Source organism: Piliocolobus tephrosceles, chromosome 5 (assembly GCF_002776525.5).
Source record: "Piliocolobus tephrosceles isolate RC106 chromosome 5, ASM277652v3, whole genome shotgun sequence".
NCBI classification, from domain to species: domain Eukaryota; kingdom Metazoa; phylum Chordata; class Mammalia; order Primates; family Cercopithecidae; genus Piliocolobus; species Piliocolobus tephrosceles.
Genome location: NC_045438.1, coordinates 34217946 through 34238546, shown reverse-complemented (window position 1 = coordinate 34238546; position 20601 = coordinate 34217946). Strand labels below are relative to the sequence as shown.

General features: G+C 35.3%; 1 protein-coding gene across 2 annotated transcripts in view; it reads left to right on the top strand.

Moving 5' to 3' along the window:
* Positions 1 to 20601, top strand: part of AHI1 (Abelson helper integration site 1) — a 227370-nt gene that overhangs the window by 31816 nt on the left and 174953 nt on the right. For both annotated transcript variants that reach the window (XM_031935545.1, XM_023230652.1), the window contains exons 7-12: positions 2174 to 2355; positions 8066 to 8285; positions 9884 to 10076; positions 12315 to 12410; positions 17188 to 17373; positions 18484 to 18636. In XM_031935545.1, the coding sequence (XP_031791405.1) occupies positions 2174 to 2355; positions 8066 to 8285; positions 9884 to 10076; positions 12315 to 12410; positions 17188 to 17373; positions 18484 to 18636 (1030 nt within the window). The remainder of the gene's footprint in view (positions 1 to 2173; positions 2356 to 8065; positions 8286 to 9883; positions 10077 to 12314; positions 12411 to 17187; positions 17374 to 18483; positions 18637 to 20601) is intronic.

The following is a 20601-nucleotide window of genomic DNA, read 5'->3' as shown; positions in this document are numbered from 1 at the left end:
TACTTCCCCTTTTTTGAGTTACAAATACCTGTTTGGATATATAAATCCAGCTTTTTTTCTTACACAAATAACATTAACTCATTGTAGAAAAAGTATTCAAAGATAATCAGTGTTGGCAATTTGGCATTCTAATCTTTTTCTCTCTATGATGCTTATATATATATGTACTTGTATATAGAGTATGAGTTTAAATGAACATATACATATATATATGTTCTCTACTTGGATAAAACAATAAGATAAAAATGCTTTTTAACTGCTATAATTAACTTTGTTCCCTCCTGCAGTTCTCCTCTAGAGAAACAGTTTGAGGTGGGAACATTCTATATGTGACTATTCCTTGGCATTCAAGATCTATTTCCCCTAAAACCCTCAGCCAAAAATAATTCCCCTCTTTTCAAAAGCTAGGTGACCAGTGATAATAAAGATATGGCAAACCAGGTTGCTGCAGGGACATGATAGTATGTATTATCTGTTGATACATTAAAGAGATTATCCCATAATTTAGCAGCTTTTAGGATGACAAGCATTTATTGTCTCATAGTTTCTATGGGCCAGCAATCTGGGACTGACTTTGCTGGGTGTCTCTGTCAATCACAGGTTGCAATCAGGATGTTAGCCAGGACTGAAGTCACCTCAAGCCTTGACTTGGGGAGGATCTGTCAAGTGACATAGCTGTTAGAAGGCCTTAGAAGATCCAGTTCTAAGCTCATTCATGTGGCTGTTGGTAGGCCTCAGGTCCTGACTGGCTTTGGGCCAAGTATACCAGTTCCTTGCCACATGGACTTCCTCCATGTGGTCTACTCACAATATGGCTACTTGCTTCCCCAGACCAAGGGCTCTGAGAGAGAGCAAGACAGAAGTCACAGTCTTTTTGGAACCTAATCTTATAAGTGGCATTCATTACTTTTATCATATTCTGTCTTTTAGAAGTAAGTCATTAGGTCCAGCCCACACTGAAAAGAAAGGGGATTACACAAAGACATGAATATGAAGAGGTGGGGATCAGTAAGGTCCATCTTAGAGGCTTCCTACCACAGTAAACTATAAATCTTCCTTCTTATAGCTACCACCTCTGTGGCAGACTGGTAAGCCATAGTCAACATGAAATAAGGTTAGCTCATGAATTGTAAATAACACATGACAGTGGTGTGCAAAGGGTAGCTGTTCTCCTTAAAGAACAGTGTTTGGTGATCAAATAGAATGGCTTTCTGGAATGACTAATTTGAAATATTTCTCTAGTCTTATTTTCCTCAACCCATTTTTTTGGAGAGGTGACTAAATATATTGGAAATTAATTTTTTATTATTTAAATGCAGATTTTTTTTTACTTGATACATTAAAATGTTAGTAGGTTGGTTTTTCTTTAAACTCAGTATGCCTGTGGGTTGCTACTTCTTACCATTTACTAGTTCGTGTGATACAGATTTTAATTTTAGTAATAGCCTTCTGAAAATTTAGTGACTCACCAACCACTAGAAAATACAAGGAATTAATTTTTACCTAGAAATCTCAGCCTGAGCAATATGGTGAAACTCCATCTCTACAAAAAGTACAAAAATTAGCCAGGCATGGTGGCATGTGCCTGTAGTCCCAGCTATTTGGGAGGCAGAAGTAGGAGGATTGCTGGAGCCTGGGAGGTTGAGGCAGCAGTGAGCTATGATTGTACCACTGCACTCCAACTTGGGTGACAGAGCGAGACCCAGTCGTAAGAAAAAAAAAGAAAGAAAAGAAAAAAGAGAAATCAAAAGTTGTGCTTGTGAAGCCTCTTGAAGACTGAACAAACCTAGAATACCTTTTATACTTTTAAATAAGGTAATTTAAAAATTGGTTGATCAGTCATTTACTTGGCAGCAGGGTGGGCGTGCTTCGATAAGTCCTATGTAAAGAGAGATCAATTGCTCATAAAATATTAATACAATTTCCTTTCCCCTGGGGTTTAGAGCTCGGTTTTAGTTGAATCATGTAACTCCTTGCGAAGTTACAACCTATGATACCTGTTTGACAGCTAACCATTTTAGTGTGTAGGAAAATATATGCATCTCAAGAAAAAATAGTAGTGATTTTAGGATTATCTTTGCTCCTATTTACTGTTCACTCTGTTGCATCATGAATAATAATAATTATTATAATAATATATCTGTAATGGCTGATACTTGGATTATATTTGTAGTACATTGACCATCTCTGGTGACACAGTTGAAGGTGAACAAAAGAAGGAATCTTCAGTTAGACCAGTTTCTTCAGATTCTCGTCAGGATGATGAAATAAGCTCAATGGAACAAAACACAGAAGGCAGCATGCAAGATGACACAAAACCTAAACCAAAAAAACCAAAAAAGAAGGCTAAAGCAGGTTTGTTATACAAATTAAGTGAAAAATTGTGTACGTTGGTAGCAATAACTTGATTCTAGGAATTTTAGCCCTTAGAAACTAAAACTGTTGGGTATACTTGAAAATAATTCAATATAGAGTATGTGGTACTTCTTCTTGGATTCATCTAGATTAAAGTACACATGTATTTGTAGCTGTTTGTCTCTGATGAGTTTGTATCACTTGAGTCTTCTCTGATTCTTTTTATTTTTTTATTTTTGAGATGGTGTTTTGCTCTGTCTCCCAGTCTGGAATGCAGTGACACGATCTTGGCTCATTGTAACCTCCACCTCCCAGGTTAAAGCGATCCTTCTGCCTCAGCCTCCTGAGTAGCTGGGATTACAGGCGCATGCCACCATACCCGGATATTTTTTGTATTTTTAGTAGAGATGGGGTTTCACCATGTTGGCCAAGCTGGTCTTGAACTCATGACCTCAAGTGATCCACCTGCCTCAGCCTCCCAAAATGCTGGGATTGCAGGCGTGAGCCACCATGCCTGACCTTCTCTGATTCTTGACATACTTTAAATTCAACTCTAAAATGATAGTGACTTTGTAATTGCTATTGTGGCATAGAGGATTTCTTCTTTAAACCATTGAGTTTACATCCTTTAAATGGTTAAGACTCAGTTGTTGAAAGCTATAAATGTTCAGCAGCCAATAAACATTTCTGATGTTAAGGCTACATCCTGTCAAACATGGGATCTTCCCAAGTCCTCGGCCTAATACCGCTTCTCTTTCCTTTCTCAACTTTCTCTTTCCATTGTTGCTTTCTGTCTTCTCCTTTTCTTGTTTGTTTTCTCTTATTTTTCTTTACATATTCTTTTCTACTTATACATCCTTTTTTAGTCTTTCAGTTTCAATTTGGCAAAAAATTGGGATCAAAATGGGCAGTTTTAGATTTTATGGTACTTACTCATTAGAGGATGTAAGTGATGTTTTGTGGTTTCTATAATTAAATTTTAAAAATCTTTTGTTGAAGCATAATATATGTATATATATAGAGAGAAAAGCACTAAGCAGTATATTTGTTTTAAATGTTTGTATATAAAGCACTAAACAGTATACTCATTATATACATATTTTTGAAGTTTTTTCACAAACTGAACATACCTGTAAAATCATTATCTGAATTAAGAAACAGAACATCATTAGCACCCAGAAAAATCACCTTGCCGTTTAGTTGCCCTATAGGAGTAACTACTACCTTGATATCTAACAGAGTTTATTTTTGCTTATTTTTATACTTTAATATGAATAGAATGATAAATACTGTGCTCTTTGTGCCTGGCTTTTTTTACTCAATGTGAATTTTGTAAGATTTATACTACTGTTGCTTGCATACAATTGAGCTTATTCATTCTTAATTCTGTTTTTGTATTATTTAGATATCCATTGTGTGAATATACCACAATTAATTGGCCTATTTTATTGATGGACATTTGAGTTGTTTCTAGTTTTAGGCAATTATAAGTAAAATGGTAATTCACATTGCAGTCATGTATTTGGTAAGCACATGCTTACCTTTATCTTGGGCATATTAGGAGTAGAATTGCTGTCATAGGTTATGTATGTTTTTTGCTTTAATAATTACTTCCAGTTTCGAATGTTGGTTTACCCACTTGCAGTGTTTGAGAGTTGCAGTCACTCCACGTCTTTACCAACGTGTAATACTGTTTTTTAAAGTTTTAGTCATTCTTGGCAGTGACTAAATTCCTCATTCTTCAGGAATGTATATGATATTCATTTTGGCTTTAATTTTATATCCATGGTAACTAGTGAAGTTGAGTGTTTTCATGTTTATTAACTACTTGGGTTTTGACATTTGTAAATATATTCAAGTTGTGCATTTTTTAAAAAACAGTATTGTCTTTTTCTAATTGATTTGTAATGATAGTTTATATACTCCAATATGAGATTATTCTCAGATATATACATACATGCATATATATTGCAAATGTCTTCCTACTCTACTTTATTTCTCTCTCATTGGTGTCTTTTGAAAAGCAGAAATTTTTGAATAGTCCAGTTTATCCGTTTTTTTCCTTTGATGGTAAGTGCTCTCTGTGATTTAAGAAATCTTTCCCAAGTTCTGAAGATGTTTCTCTAAAAGTTTTATTTTAAGTTTTACTGTTTCTGTTTTACTTTTCACATTTATATATGCAGTTCATCTGAAATTGGTTTTTGTTTGTTAGGAAGCAGTGATCAAGATACGTTTTCTCATGTGGATATATATTATAATTGACCCAGTACCATTTACTGAAGAGAGTGTCTTTTTGCCTCTGTGTGGCAGTGTCACTTTTCTCATAAATAACATGACTGTGTTTATGTGTGGATCAGTTTTTATAGTCTCTATTCTTTTACAGTAGACAGTCTGTACCAACACCACCATGTCTAAATACTGTAGCTTTTTAATAGGTCTTGCTATTTAATATTGTACTCTAGCTTTTTCCTTCTTCATCTGCGTTGCCTAGGCTATTCTTTACTTTGCATTTCTATATGGATTTTAGAAGAGCTTCTCAATTCTCCCTCTTCCTTCCTACACCCATCCTGTCTTGCAAGCTGTGATTTTGATCTAGACTGGGTGAATCTATAGAGATTCACAGTATAACAGCTCTCTAAAGAGACTTGACATTTTTACAAAGTATTGATTCTCAGTCTATGAATTTGGTCTGCACTTCCATTTATTTGCATCTTATTTAACATATCCCAGTAATATACATTTCAGCAGAATCTCTCCTTAGATTTATTCCTAGGAGTTGATGTTTCTTAATGATATTGTAAATGGCATTTAAAATTTTTTTTTATTTTGGCTGGGCGTGGTGACTCAGGCCTGTAATCCCAGTGCTTTGGGAGGCTGAGACCGGCAGATCATGAGGTCAGGCGATCAAGACCATCCTGTCTAACACAATGAAAGCCCGTCTCTACTAAAAATACAAAAAATTAGTCAGGCATGATGTCAGGCACCTGTAATCCCAACTACTCGGGAGGCTGAGGAAGGAAAATGTGTGAACTCAGGAGGCAGAGCTTGCAGTGAGCTGAGATCGCGCCACTGCACTCCAGCCTGGGCGATAGAGTGAGATTCTGTCTCCAAAAAAATTTTTTTTTTGCTTTGTCTTTGTTGCTGGTACATATGTGTAGAAGTGTATTTACATTTTTTTTAACGTTGTATCTATTGATTTGCTAAATTCACTTATTGCAAGAGTTTATTTATTTATTTATTTATTTATTTTTGAGACAGGTTCTCGCCTGTCACTCAGGCTGGAGTGCAGTGGCGTGATCTCAGCTTACGGCAGCCTCCATTTGCCAGGCTCAAGCGATCCTCCCACCTCAGTCTTCTAAGTAGCTGGTACTACAGGCATGCACCACCATTCCCGGCTAATTTTTTGTAGAGACAAGGTCTCACTGCATTTTCCAGGCTAGTCTCAAACTCCTGGGCTCAAGCAATTCTCCTGCCTCACCCTCCCAGATTACTGGGATTACAGGTGTGAGCCATCATGGCCAACAGAGTTTATTGTTATATTGTTTTGATTTTTCTACATATACAATCATGTAATCTGTTAATAATGATAGTTTTATTGCTTCTTTTTCAGTCTTTATGCCTTATAATTTTGCTTGTCTTGGTACAAATCAAGATTTAGTTTCTTATCAGTCTTTTCACTTTTTTTTAAGCTTTTCTCAGCTATTTGATAGACTGTAGTTTTTGATCCAAATTTTCAAATTTTCATTTCTGTAGCATCTGAAAGGCTGTCCCATTTTTTCATTCATGGGATTGGCAATTTGTTTTCTCTCAAATTCTTGATCAGTCTTAGGATTTTAAGTTTATGAGTCTTTTCAAAAACCTTTAGCTTTGATTTTCTCTATTGTACATTTATGTATTATTTTAGTAGTTTTTTTCTTGTAACTATATTATTTTTCTTTGTACTTATTCGGGTTTGATTTGCTACTTATTTCTAACTTTATAATTTGGATTTTATAAGAAAGATTTCAGTCTTCTTTTATATGCATTTAAGACCAAATTTCCATCAAAGTACTACTTTACCTGCATCTCTAAAATTGTTAGTATTGTGTCTTTTTATTATCATTTAACAGAAAATATTTTCTAATTTCCGTTTTAATTGATCATGCATTATTTAGAAGTATGTTGCTTAGTTTCAGGCAGCAGATGCTTTTCTAGTTATCTTTTATTGGTTTCTGTCTTCCATTGTTATCAGATAACATTATGAATGATTTCAATCCTCTAAGTTTATTGAGGCATTTTTTAATGATTATTTTATGGTCAGATTTGGTAAATATTCCATGCTCACTTGAAAAGAATGTAGTTTCTAATGTTGAGTGCAGTGTCCTTTGTATGTCAGTTAGGTCAAGTTTAATTGTGCTCAGTTCTTCTTATTAGTTTTTTTGGTCTGCTTATTCTGTCAGCTGTTGAGAGAGGTATTAACATTTCCACTCTGATTTTATTGTTCTTGTATCTCTTATCAAGTTATCACTTTTATCATTATACAGTACCCTTCTTTATCTCTAATAATTCATAGCCCTAAATAATTTTTTAGCCCTAAAATACGATGGGAGTTTCAGTTTAGCCCTTCAGTGCTTTTCCACTTGCCATTTGCCACTTCAAAATTTGGCAAATTCTTTGAGCGGGAGACTGGCTATATGTTAGACATCCTTCAGGTATCCTCTATCTTTTTGTCACTCTCGCTGCCATGCATGCCAAAATCTCTGCTGGTTTCTCTGTCCCTCAGCAGCAACCTTCTGCCAGAAATCGCACCTGGATTATCAACCTAGATATGTGACCAGAATTGGTAGATGACCCCAGGTGAAAAGTGGCTCTTGGTCCTCAATGTAAATTGACCACACCCTCCAGGGCTTCATCTTTGCCTGTTTTGTTTTGGTCCCCTTCCCCTGGCAGATCCTGGTCTGCTAGCACCACAAGCCTGGGAGATTTCACTACCTCTCTAGCTTCTCTATAGCATCAGAATTCAGTTTTGTGAGAAAAACTGGTCATGTTTGAGGCTTCTCAAATCTCCAGTTTTATCATTTTAGTCCTGTGGAATGACTGAAAGTTTTGCTGATTTCTCATTCTCCTGGCAGTGACCTGCTTAAGCCAAACTCTGATCTTCAGCTCACACCCTGAATCAGCAAATGTCCCCAGAGACAGAAGCAGCTGCCAGTCCATCAGCTGACCTCTGACTGATTCTCCCTTTCTGGAATGTTAATCTGTCTAGTATACCTTGTTTCTGTACTTTCTGATGCCTTTAAAATTTAAAATAAGATATTTGTAATTTATTTGGCTCTGTCCAGTTGTTACCCAAAGTGTTTACCTGCTGCATCCTACTGCATCCTACCCAGAGGTAGAAATTCTAGTTAAGTCATGTATGTTCCACTTAGAAAATACGTAGATATAGTTACTTTTCTGACTTTGACTCTCTTTTTTTTTTTCTTTTTGTATTTCTCCTACTTATTAGGAAAAATATAAACAAGGATTTCTCACCTTATTTTTAATGCATTAGCAAATGTAGTATTTTACTTTCAGACTATGGTTTGCTGTTGTCTGGCTTTTTCTTTCTTTCCCCTTGAAGTTCCTTTGTTAACAAAGTGAAATCATCATAGATCTTAAAGATTAGGTTATATGTAAATACAACTGTGGGAACAACTAATTATAATATTGATTTTTTTTTCCATGCGTGTAGTTACAGATGATAAAGAAGATGTTGATGGTGATGGTGTTCATGAAATAACAAGCCGAGATAGCCCAGTCTATCCCAAATGTTTGCTTGATGATGACCTTGTCCTGGGAGTTTACATTCACCGAACTGATAGACTTAAGTCAGATTTTATGATTTCTCACCCAATGGTAAAAATTCATGTGGTTGATGAACATACTGGTCAACATGTCAAGAAAGATGATAGGTAATTTTTTTTAATTCCACAGCTAATTCTTGAAACTGAAACTGTCTACAGTAGAAGTCTTTTTTCTGCCATTGGTAGTTGAAAGTCAGTGGGAATGGAGTTAGGATTTGTATTAGAGAATAGTCTACTAGTTGTAGGTGTTCATCAATCATTAACGTTGATCAGAATGTTATAGAAAAAATGGAGAACATAGAATTCAGTAATTACTTTTTTTTTTTTTTTTTTTTTGTAGGGGGATGGAGTCTTGCTTTGTTACCCAGACTGGAATGCAGTGGTGCAATCTTGGCTCACTGCAACCTCTGCCTCCCAAGTTCAAGCAATTCTCCTGCCTCAGCCTCCTGAGTAGCTGGGATTGCAGGTGCCCGCCACCACACCTGGCTAATTTTTGTAGTTTTAGTGGAGGCGGAGTTTGGCCAGGCTGATCTCGAACATCTGATCTCAGGCAGTCTGCCTGCCTCAGCCTCCCAAAGTGCTGGGATTACAGGCATGAACCACCATGCCTGACTCAGTGATTACTTTTAAGTGGAAGGGAATAATTCATTTTAAGTGGTAGAGAGCTTCTACCAGCTTACTAGACATAATTTATGACATAAAATTGCATTGTAAATATTTTATATTGCATTTGTAAATGTTTTAATTGTCCAACCTCATATTTTTCTTTTGAAAGTAATGTTATCTGGGCCTCAAGTAAGGTAGATGAATCTTTAATGTTTTTCTAAGATTACTTCTATAGCTAATGCATGCTTAGCTATGAAATCCCAAATGAAAAGTACAATGAAATACATGTTTATAATAGAATTAAAAAAAATTGTTTGGAAAGCCGGTGGGAAATGGAAACAGGAAGATTGTCCAAAAAAAAAAAACCCATTCACTTATTCATTTGCCTTAGGGCATGCAAAGAAAATATGACAGCTCAAGGGATTTACAGTCTTGTGCCTTTTTTTATGTAAAGTCAATTTTATGTCTTTTTTTTTTTTTTTTTTAAGATAAGATCTCACTCTCTCTCACCGGCTGGAGTGCTGTGGCACAATCACAACTTACTATAGCCTCAACCTCCCTGGGCTCAGGTGATCCTCCCACCTCAGATTCCCAAGTAGCTGGGATTGCAGACCTGTGCCACCATGCCCAGCTAACTTCTTTTCTATTTTTTGTAGAAACGAGGTTTCACCATGTTACCCAGGCTGGTCCCGAACTCCTTAGCTCAAGCAGTCCACCTGCCTTAACCTCCCAAAGTGCTGGGGTTACAGGCGTGAGCCACCGTGCCTGGCAATGTCTATTTTATTATAAACTCTTATAAAATTCTGAAGGAGTTTATTCCAGCTTTGTATGGCAAAGGTATAATCATACTTCTCACTTTATATTTCTATAATAAAATAATCACGTGAAACTGATTGATAGTACACAAATGTAAGATGGACTGTTACTTTTTTAAGTCTTACAAAATTTGTAAGTTTTTAGATAGACATCAAAATAATCTTTCCTTTTGTATTATTGTGGCAATTCATTATTTCTGGTTGCCTCACCTTATACACTATATTTTTTTTTCTCACCTCAAAATTATAAAAATTGCATTAATGGAAGTATCTTTTTTTGTACAGTGAACGGCGTGTTTCATCTTACTATGAAAAAGAGAATGTGGATTGTATTCTTCCTATTATGACCCAGCCATATGATTTTAAGCAATTAAAATCAAGACTTCCAGAGTGGGAAGAACAAATTATATTTAATGAAAATTTTCCCTATTTGCTTCGAGACTCTGATGAGAGTCCTAAAGTCATCCTGTTCTTTGAGGTATGAATTGAATGGAGCAATTCAAATTAAATGATAGTTAATATTTAATAGCACAGATATAAGCTATTATTTTTAGTAGTCCAATAATGCAAAAAAAAAAGTGTGAGAATTTAATCTCTAGGATTTAGTGTTTGTAGAATGCTGTGGAATACAAGTGAGACGCCCTTTTATAAGCAGTGATAGCATATTTGCTGAGTACTATTTTGCCTACTTTGTATCATTTAATAATTACAACAACCCTGTGACTGTTAACTGTAATGAAGTGATGAATCCACTCTATATAAATGTATTTCTCCATTTTTAACCCATTTCACAAAGTGTAAACTCATTTAACTGTATCAGACACCCTAAGAATATGTGTACCACCTGGATAAATAAATATACACAGATCAGTTAATTAATGCAATTTCATATGTAACCAAAAATGATGTAGAACTTCTGATATGTAAAGGGTTAGTGGTGGGTCAGAGAAGTCAGTGAAAGCTTTATGGAATAGATGGCTTTTGAGCTGACTAGTTATTATATAATTTTCTTAAAATGAGGTTTGGGGTAAAAGTGATTTCTCCAAAGTTACTCAAATTTTAAGTGTAAAAAAATGTGTTTGGAGATAGTTTGAACCTAGAATACCACATTTCTTTTCTCTATCATGTGTTCTGTCTCCATAAGCAAAGGAAAGTAGAGAAAGCCCCCCTTCCAGTGTAAGCTAGATGGAGAAGTTTAGCATGGGAACAGCAAGTAACTTGGCGTAACCAGTGCTGAAGATTCATTTTTTAGAATTACTTGTTTTTATGATCCTTCACTTTCAGGTTGTCTGTATTTATGATACAAATATTCCAGTATTTACATTTGTGATTATGTTGTGTGTGCTTTACATAAAGCTGTTATTGTTGAAAAATGGGTATAATTTTTACCTTAAGGAATTTTTTCTTTGTCTTCAAAATTTGTCATTTGTTATAATTTTCGGATAGATTGTTGTATTATAAACGCTTTTGGTTGCTTCTTAAGTTTTCATATAATATGTTATTGCCTATGCAACTACTTTTTGATCTCAGTTTTTACGTGTTTATTGAGGACAACTTGATAATGTCTGTCACAAGTCTTTAAAACCATTATTTTACTCCTAGGTATTTATCTTAAGGAAAAAATGGCAAGTCCACGAAGATGTGTGTGCAATGATATTTATTTCAACACTGTTTATAATGGCAAAAATTTTAGGGAGATAAAATAACCTAAATTTAGATCAGTAAGAGATATGGTTAAATAAATTATAATTTTTGTTAAGTTTATGGTATTTGTGACGGAAGAATAGTAGGCAGTCATTAACATGATGGTATTCATGTGTATGTATTGACATGAAGAGATATTCACTACATGTTATATGAAAATAATTTGTGAAGTAGCATTATTAGATTTGTAGTTCCATACATATGTTTAGGAATGCACAGAAAAAGATTTAGCCACCATTAACATAGTGGCCATCTATGGGTCTGGATTACAAGTTGTTTTTACTTTGCATATATATATTTTTTATATTATGTTTTCACTGAGCATGTATTATATCTGTAATAAAGATTTAGGTATCCAAAAAACACAGACGAATGGAGTCTGTATCATTTCTCAAGCAGTATTTTTTCTATAAAGGTCTCATTTTCGCAGCTGAGCTTTTAATAAGCACCAGTAAGTTTGAAGTGATAGCCTCTTATAAGTACCTAGAATACAATCTCTGTGGCAGGTTGCTTGCAAATCCATGAGCTTTAATGTCCAGACAGGATAGAGGAATGGAAGAAATCCTCTTTAGAAGCCTAATTATAACATATATCCAAAGAGAAAATCCTCAACTTCAGGAAGGTGATCCAAGACAAAGACCCAGAAATACAGTCGTGAGTTTTTTAAACAATCCTTTGAAGTCTGCTGTGATACATAAAAAACAATGAAAGCTTAAGAATTCTATGCCTAGTGTATTTGTACCTAGGTTATATTTGAGGTGATTAATACTTTGCCCTGAATTTGAAATAAATCTTAGTATTTATGAATGAAAGATAAAGTAGTCAAAAAATGGACCCTCCCTAATTGAATGAGTTAACTTTAAGGTGAATGAAATGAGATAAAAATGTTTTTACTCCCTGTGAAGGTCAGTGTTTTTAAGTATTATACAAATGATTTTTAAAATTTGTAATAATATACCGTTAGAAAATACTAAATTTTAGGTAGCCTAGTCTTCTGTGAATTTATTTGCAGATTCTTGATTTCTTAAGCATGGATGAAATTAAGAATAATTCTGAGGTTCAAAACCAAGAATGTGGCTTTCGGAAAATTGCCTGGGCATTTCTTAAGGTATGTTTTTCACCATTTTAAACACTTTTAAAATAGTCTTCAAATGTAGTTGGCTACTTTCTCCCACGTCAGTTTGGTTTCATATAAGGAATTAGAATCTAAGGTAAGGTTGTAAGAATGAAGAGTTATTAATTCAAGCTCAGGTTATGCTCATTCAGATTCTTAAATATTTATAAATTTTTGTATGCCAGTTACATTATGTGCCAGTTACACTATTTGGTTCTGAGGACGTAGCATTAAAAAAGACACAAACAGCCATGCCATTTATTCAATTCAACAAATATTTATTAAGACTTTTCTATGTGCCAGCTGCTGTTCTTGTCAGTGGACAAAGATGACAAATCTTTGAACTCCTGGACTTCATATTCCAGCAACATAAACATAAAACAGTTGACTTCACAATTTGTCATTTAATTATAAATTTTTATAAGTATCGTAAAGAGGTATGGGATGGATGATGGACTGTGGGGTCAGGGAAAGAATTCCTGAGGAAGAGACACCTCACCAGTGGGGAAGAGATGGTCCATGGTAGAGGGTACAATATATGCAAAAACCCTGATATTTGAAGGAGCAGGGTTAATTCAGAAAATCATAAAAAGGCCACCAGGATTGGAGGACAGAGACTAAGGGTGCATGAAGAGGTTACTAAGGTCAATGGGATGTTAATTATGATGAGGTCTTCTCAGTCATTATAGCTAGAGGAAGCCATTATAGAATTTAAAGAGCAATGGGAAGCCACTGTAGGATTTTAAACAAAACAATAAAATAATCTGATTTATGTTTTAGAAAGATATATACTCTGTTATGCAGAGAACAGATTCTAGAGGGAGCAAATGTGGATACTTGATAATCAGGAAATTCTTACAGTAGTCTAGGTAAAAAATGTCTTTGTACATTTGTCTTTGACTGGGTGTCTCTGACTAGGAGGTCTTTGACGAGGATGTTTCAGCAAAGATGAAAGACATAGATTGATGTTTTTTAAAAAGGATATTTTAATTTTGTATTATCTGTTATTCCTTCAGACATCAATTTAAATTATGAAGTCTTGAGTAATTAGTCTATTTTGTACCATCTTATAAAAACATTTTCATTTGTGCATCCATTCATTCAACACATGTGATCTATAAAATGTGAGATAGTCTGCTAAATACAGTACATTTGTAGATAAATTAGACATTTTATATACCTGCCCTCCAATTTAATTTCTATGCAGACCTGTTACCTACGTTATTATGTGCTACAGAGCAGATGCTGTGAAAATCCGGTTGAAACATTTAATCCATATTGGAGGTTAGAGAGAGATTTTAGAAGTATTACAGTCAAAGGACTGAATAGCCGCCAGGTTGGCTGTGGTGAGTAAGTAATTGAGAGTGGCCTTAGGAATCACCTGGTCCAGTGTACTATCTGTGATCACCCTTATATAAATCTGTTATGCCTTTTTCCGTACCAGCTTTGATACTGATTTAGAGCAAAGAAAAAAGCCATTTAAAAAAAAAAGCAAAAAAGTTCACTTTCACATAGTAAACATTGCCATCTTGTGGTTTTATTAGAAACTGCATTTCTTTTATGCTAAGATTCGTGCACATCTGCAGTATTTACTGTAAGTTGCACTTGGGAAACAGTAACATATTTCACAGCATTTTTACCTCTAAATACTGTATGGATTTTTATTTATTTATTCATCTTATGCCATTGGCAAAAATGGCAGTCAAGAATTATCCTTATCCCATCCCCACCCCGCAGAAAGGGTAAGGTATTCTATGTGCTTCACGTCTTCTAATACTTCTGTCTTTTTCATTAGACTGTAAGCTTTTTAGAGTCACCAATGACTTCTTTTGGGTAAATATGTTGAGCATTTTTAGTCCTTATTTTACTACATCTTTTTGCATTTAATATATCACTCTCTTGAAACTCCATGCTATAATATCACCAGCTCCCAGCATATTAATGGCACATAGAAAGTGCTTGGTGAATATATATTGAGAGAATTAATCAATGATGATGGAAAGAGTGGCAAGGATAAAATTCATCTTTAAGAGAGTGGCATGACGGATGCAGTAGCTCACACCTGTAATCCCAGCATGCTGGGAGGCTGAGGTCAGCCAATCACTTGAGGTCAGGAGTTTGAGACCAGCCTGGCCAATATGGTAAAACCCTATCTCTACTAAAAATACAAAAATTAGCCAGGTGTGGTGGTGTGCGCCTGTAATCCCAGCTACTCGGGAGGCTGAGGGGGGAGGATTGCTTAAACACAGGGAATGGAAGTTGTAGTGGCCCGTGATTGTACCGCTGCACTCCAGCCTGGGTGACAGAGTGAGATTCCATCTCAAAAAAAAAAAAAAAAAGAAAATGGCATGAAGACAATTAAAATTTAAATCTTTTATTGCCTGTCCTATTGGTTCCAGGGATGTCTTGAATAATTGTTAAGTTATTACAGTTGTTCAGATGAGACTTTATCCTAATTCTAAGCTATGCCTCAGATTCTCAGGTACTCTCAGTTCTTTTAGTACATATATGTGGCTATTCTTTTAAACTAAAAAGTGACAAAGCCTTATTTATTTGAGCTCTACATTATGTAATTTATAACCATAATAGCAGGGTCTTGGCTGAATCTTAGTTGTTTACTCATGCTAAGCAGCATATTAATGTAAACTAAATTGCCTGATTAAATTAAAACAATCTATGGAAAGTATGGTTTAGAAGCTGGGGAATATCTTTAAAATCACCAAGATGAGCTTTGGGGAGCTGTAGGAGAGTTAATGAAGGGAGTCTCGAGTGCTTATGATTTAATGACTGAACATATCTATTACTCAATTTGGAACTGTTCTTTACCCCTGTGTGTCATTTGACACTAATCACAATGTCATCTGCTCAGCTTATAACCTCCATTGTCTTTACATTCTTTCCTAAAGGGGTAGGGGAAAAGATGGGCTGTATTTTGCCATCTCTCTTGTTGATGCATCATTCCTGAACTCATCATTCCTGATCAACATTCTAAATTTTGCCTCTGCCACTAAAGTTTCTCCAACCAAATCACTAATGATTTCTATTTTCCAAATTTATTGAACGTTTTTAAGTTATTTTGTCACATCTATGCATTTTACATATCACACTCTTGAAACTCTGTTACCTTGGTTTTCTTGACACCATCCTCTCCTGATTTTACTTATACCATTCTTTCAGTTTCCTTCATGGTCTTCTACCTACCTCCTTAATATCAGTCCTGCTCATGGTTTCATCTTTAACCCAGTTTTTTTGGAACCACTTTTCTCACCTGTGCTTCAGATTTGTAAATTCAGTCCCCTACTGGACATTTCAACTTGGATGACTTATAGATACCTCAGATTCTCCCAAACTGAGTATCCTTGCTGCTGTCTCTGCTACTTCAATTGGTGGTACCACCATCTGTCCACTCTCCCAGATTTATGAACTTGGAGTTACACTGCTTTGGTAGCTACAAGTCACATGGCAGTTTGAATTCAAATTAAATATAATTAAAAATTTAGTTTCACATTTGTACTAGCTATACTTCAAGTGCAAGGTAGCCACATGTGGATTCCAAATTGGTTAGAGTATTCCCATCATTATAGAAAGCTCTCTTGGACAGTGCTATCTTAGAGTCTTCTTGACTCTGTGTTTTTTTTACTTTCCAAGTTACATGAGTCTATGGGCAACAGTTGTTAAATACGTTCCCTGCACTCAGTGCCTATTCTTCTGATTTAAGATACTTCCATGTTTTGTGTGAACTGTTGCAAAGGGTTCAAACTATCTTTCTGCTCCTAATTTGGAGAGGACATAAAGGTTAGACATTTCATTTCCTATGTTGAGTCATGGTCTAATGAAAGAGAACGTATTCTGACTTGGTAAGATTTTTATTTTTCTTATAAAAATCTCCATTTAAGGCCAGGCATGGTGGCTCATGCCTGTAATCCCAAAACTTTGGGAGGCCGAGGTGGGCAGATCACCTGAGGCCAGGAGTTCGTGACCAGCCTGGCCAACATGGCAAAACCTCTGACTGCTAACAACACAAAAATCAGCCAGGTGTGGTAGCGTGCACCTGTAATCCCAGCTACTCAGGAGGCTGAGGCACAAGAATCACTTGAACCCAGGAGGTGGAGGTTGCAGTGAGCCGAGATTTTGCCGCTGCACTCCAGCCTGGATAACAGAATGAGATTCTGCCAAGAAAAAAAAAAAAAAGACAAAAATCTCAATTTAGTTAGTTTAAACATAAGTTTTGTTTAATAGGATTTTAAAGATAGACCTTTGAAAGAAAGTACACTAAAATACTGAAAAAAGTAACGAATGGCTTAAATGAGTTTAATTATCTTGAAATGGTTTTAAGTTTTTAAAAATTTAAAACATCATAAAATTTTAACCATTAAAAATACTGATATTAAACAAATGGAAAATTTGTGTCTTGTGTAAATATACAGTTTAACCTTATCATTATTTCAGACGACTGTATATCAATCACGTCCTTTGTTCAGTGTGAAATCTGGCACAGTAGTGTAAATGCCATACCAACAGTCTGAAATTGTTGTATACGTGAAAAGAGAGCTGTCAGGAAAATATTTTAAAAGCCATTTGGGTTACCTTTTGTCAAAAATGATCTGGAACTGTGCTTAACTAAGTATGTAGTGTTCTTTGCTTTGTAAAACTAAGAAATTGCAGCATGCCATATTAATCTTTTAAAAATGTTTCTGACTTTATGCTATTGCTTTGTTGGATATATTTATTTTCAGTGACGGTCACATTTTATATGAATTCTTGTTTTAAGCTTCTGGGAGCCAATGGAAATGCAAACATCAACTCAAAACTTCGTTTGCAGCTGTATTACCCACCTGCTAAGCCTCGATCCCAATTAAATGTTGTTGAGGTGTTTGAATGGTGGTCAAAATGTCCAAGAAATCGTTACCCATCAACACTGTATGTAACTGTAAGAGGACTGAAGGTTCCAGACTGTGTAAGTCAATATAGTACATATAAGTGTATATCTTCTAGTGTTGAAATTAAATGGTGACATAACATATTTTTCATTTCCAAAAAGATAAGACTGCTAATAATAATTTTAATAGATATCTGGAGTTATATATTAGGACTGTAATAGCTGATATTTAAAAGATGCTTAAATGAATTTTAAATGTGAAATACAGCTTTTAGTATTACGAAAAATGTTTTGTTATAATTTGATTTTCAAAAATTAAAGATAAAAGGTGGACGTAAAGCAGAAGTTGAAAAATATTTTCTATAATGGGCAAGATAGTATTTTAGGCTTTCGCCCGGTAGTTTCAGTCAATTTTGCCTTTATAGTGTGAAAGTAGCTACATAGACATATGTAGGCCATAACTAAACAAATGGGTGGGATGTGTTCCAATAAAAGTTTATTTACAAAAGCAGGTAGCAGGCCAAATTTGGTGTGTGGGCTGCAGTTTGCAGACTCCTAATTCCTGGGTACATTTTTCACAACATTATTCAAATAATCAGTATGTAATGTTTCTACTGCTGCTGTTTTCCATAGATTAATATTATAAATAATCTTAGCAAAGAATTGACCCTAAAATAAAAAAGTTTTGCTTTTGTCTTATTTCTTATAAGACATTAATTTTTCAGGTCATTTGCACATTCTGTAGCTGATATATACTGTCACTACAGGACTGATTTGCATTGGTTTGGATGGAGTTAAATCTATTATTGAGAAATGATTTTTAAAACTTGAGATTTTTACGATACTAGTTTTGTGATTTTAAAGATACAGTATTATATCAGCGCCATGGCATAACTCATAAGTATTGGTGAAGAAGCAGAAACAAAAGGTAGAGTTATTAAAATCATTTCATGTAAATTTGTAGTCATATTTTTTCCTCAAAACCTTTTAAGACTTTTTGGTTATAGGACTGTAGTTTTAAGTAGCTTTTTTATTTTATTTAGAATAATGTACAAATAAAAGTAGAATTTTTTCTGGATTACATTTTGAAAATACATATTATTTGTTTCAGTATTTTTAAAACTATATGCTAGAAAAAGAAAAAGGTGGACATGATATATAAATTTTCATATTTTAATGCATGTTTAGATAAAGCCATCTTACCGCTCTATGATGGCTCTTCAGGAGGAAAAAGGTAAACCAGTGCATTGTGAACATCACCATGAGTCAAGCCCAATAGACACAGAACCTGGATTAGAAGAGTCAAAGGAAGTAATAAAGTGGAAGCGACTCCCTGGGCAGGTGAAGTGTTTGATAATAGTGGATTTCTTTAGATGTTTACTTATTACCTTAGAAATTCCGATAACTCCTAGGATATCTAGCTTACTACTTAAAATCCTTGCTATTTATGATTTTGTCTTTCCATTAATTAATTTGACGATAAGAGTGCCTAGCATGTGTATATAAGCACTATCTTACATTCTTCGTTCGGGCACTTGGGCAATTGTAAATTGTATTAGCTTGGGCTGCTGTAACAAAATACCACACACTGGGTGGCTTTAACAGCAGACATTTATTTCTCACAGTTCTGAAGGCTGGGAAGTTCAAGATCAAGATGCTAGCCAGCCTAGTTCCTGGCGAGGGTCCCCTTTTTGACTTGGAGTCAGCCTCCTCCTTGCTGTATTCTCACATGGAGGAGAGAGAGATCACCTTTCTTGCGTCTTTTCTTATAAGGGCACAAATCTGATTCATAAGCGTCTCACTCTCAGGAGCAAATTACCTCCCAGAGACCCCCACATCTAAATACTATCACCTAGGGGATTACAGCTTTAACATATGGTTTTTGAGAGGACATAGCCTTTAGCCTTTGGTCCATAGCAAAGATCAAGGTGCTGACTGGGTTGATTTCTTCTGAGGCTTCTCCTTGTCTTACAGTTGGCTGCCCTCTCGCTGCCTCCTCACATGATCTTTGTGCATGCACGCCCCTGTTGTCTTTCCCCCTGTTGGATTAGGACCCTTCCATAATTATTTCATTTTAACATAATCACCTCTTTAAAGACCACATCTCCAAATACTGTTACATTCTGAGGTGCTAGGGGTTAGAGCTTTAACATACTCATTTGGGTGACAAGGGGTAGGGGTGTGAGTGGCAGGAGAGAGGACACAATTCAGCCTATAACAGCAGTCAGATAACGTAGATTTTTAGCCTGGGCAATATAGCAAGACCCATTCTCTTAAAAAAGGTTTTTTAATTAGGTGGGCATGGTAGCATGCACCTGTAGTCCCAGCTACTCGGGAGACTGAGGAAGGAAGATTGATCCCAGGAATTCAAGACTGCAGTGAGCTATGATTGTGCCACTGCACTCAAGCCTGGATGACAGAATGAGACCCCATCTCTTAAAAAAAAATTAAAATTTTTTTAAAACAGATTTTTGATGTCTGTAAGACGTATATCTCTTAATGTGTATGGATTCATGAAATTCTTTACAACACCTGGCTTCCTCCCGAATCACACTTTGATAGAGATATGTACATATATATATATACTTCTACCACAAGCTGAGCAGCATTTAAGCTTTTACTAAAGTGTTCTTACTAGATTAGCATTTTTTGCAATGGCGGGAAGCCTTGCTGATACAATTTTGCAATTTTTTACTTGTTTTTACAAAGAATGGAGTGGTTTATTTTATGCGTATGAGCTACTACCGGATGAAATGTATTCAACATCTTAGTTTATTCAAACATCTAATGTAGAAATAAGAGCTGACTGTTCTTATTTAGTCGTCTTCATTTTCTGTATTTTACATCACATTTGACTTTTTTCTTGAGGCCGATTTTACAGATACATTTTAAAATCACTTTGTGTTACAATACTTCAAGCATAATAATATGGAGAGAATAACACTTAGATTTGCCCTTGGGGAACTTCCAGGTTAGGTGGGAAAAGAAAGCAGTTACAGTGTTGTTTATTTTCAGATAGGCTTTAGGAGAAGTCTTGAGGAAATGAGGAAATGTAGGTATAAAGATGATTGTACAGATCAGCAGTTCTCAAAATGCAGTTTGGAGACTTCTGGGAGTTCTGAGTCCCTTTCAGGGGGTTCTTGAAGTCAACTTCTTTTCATAATGATTCTAAGGTGTTACTAGTCTCTTTCGGATTCATTCTCACAAGTATGCACTAGCATTTTCTAGAGGCTAAATAACATGTGATATCACAAGAGAGCGGAAGTAGTTATGAAAATCTAGATTTCATTAAGCTAGACATTTAAA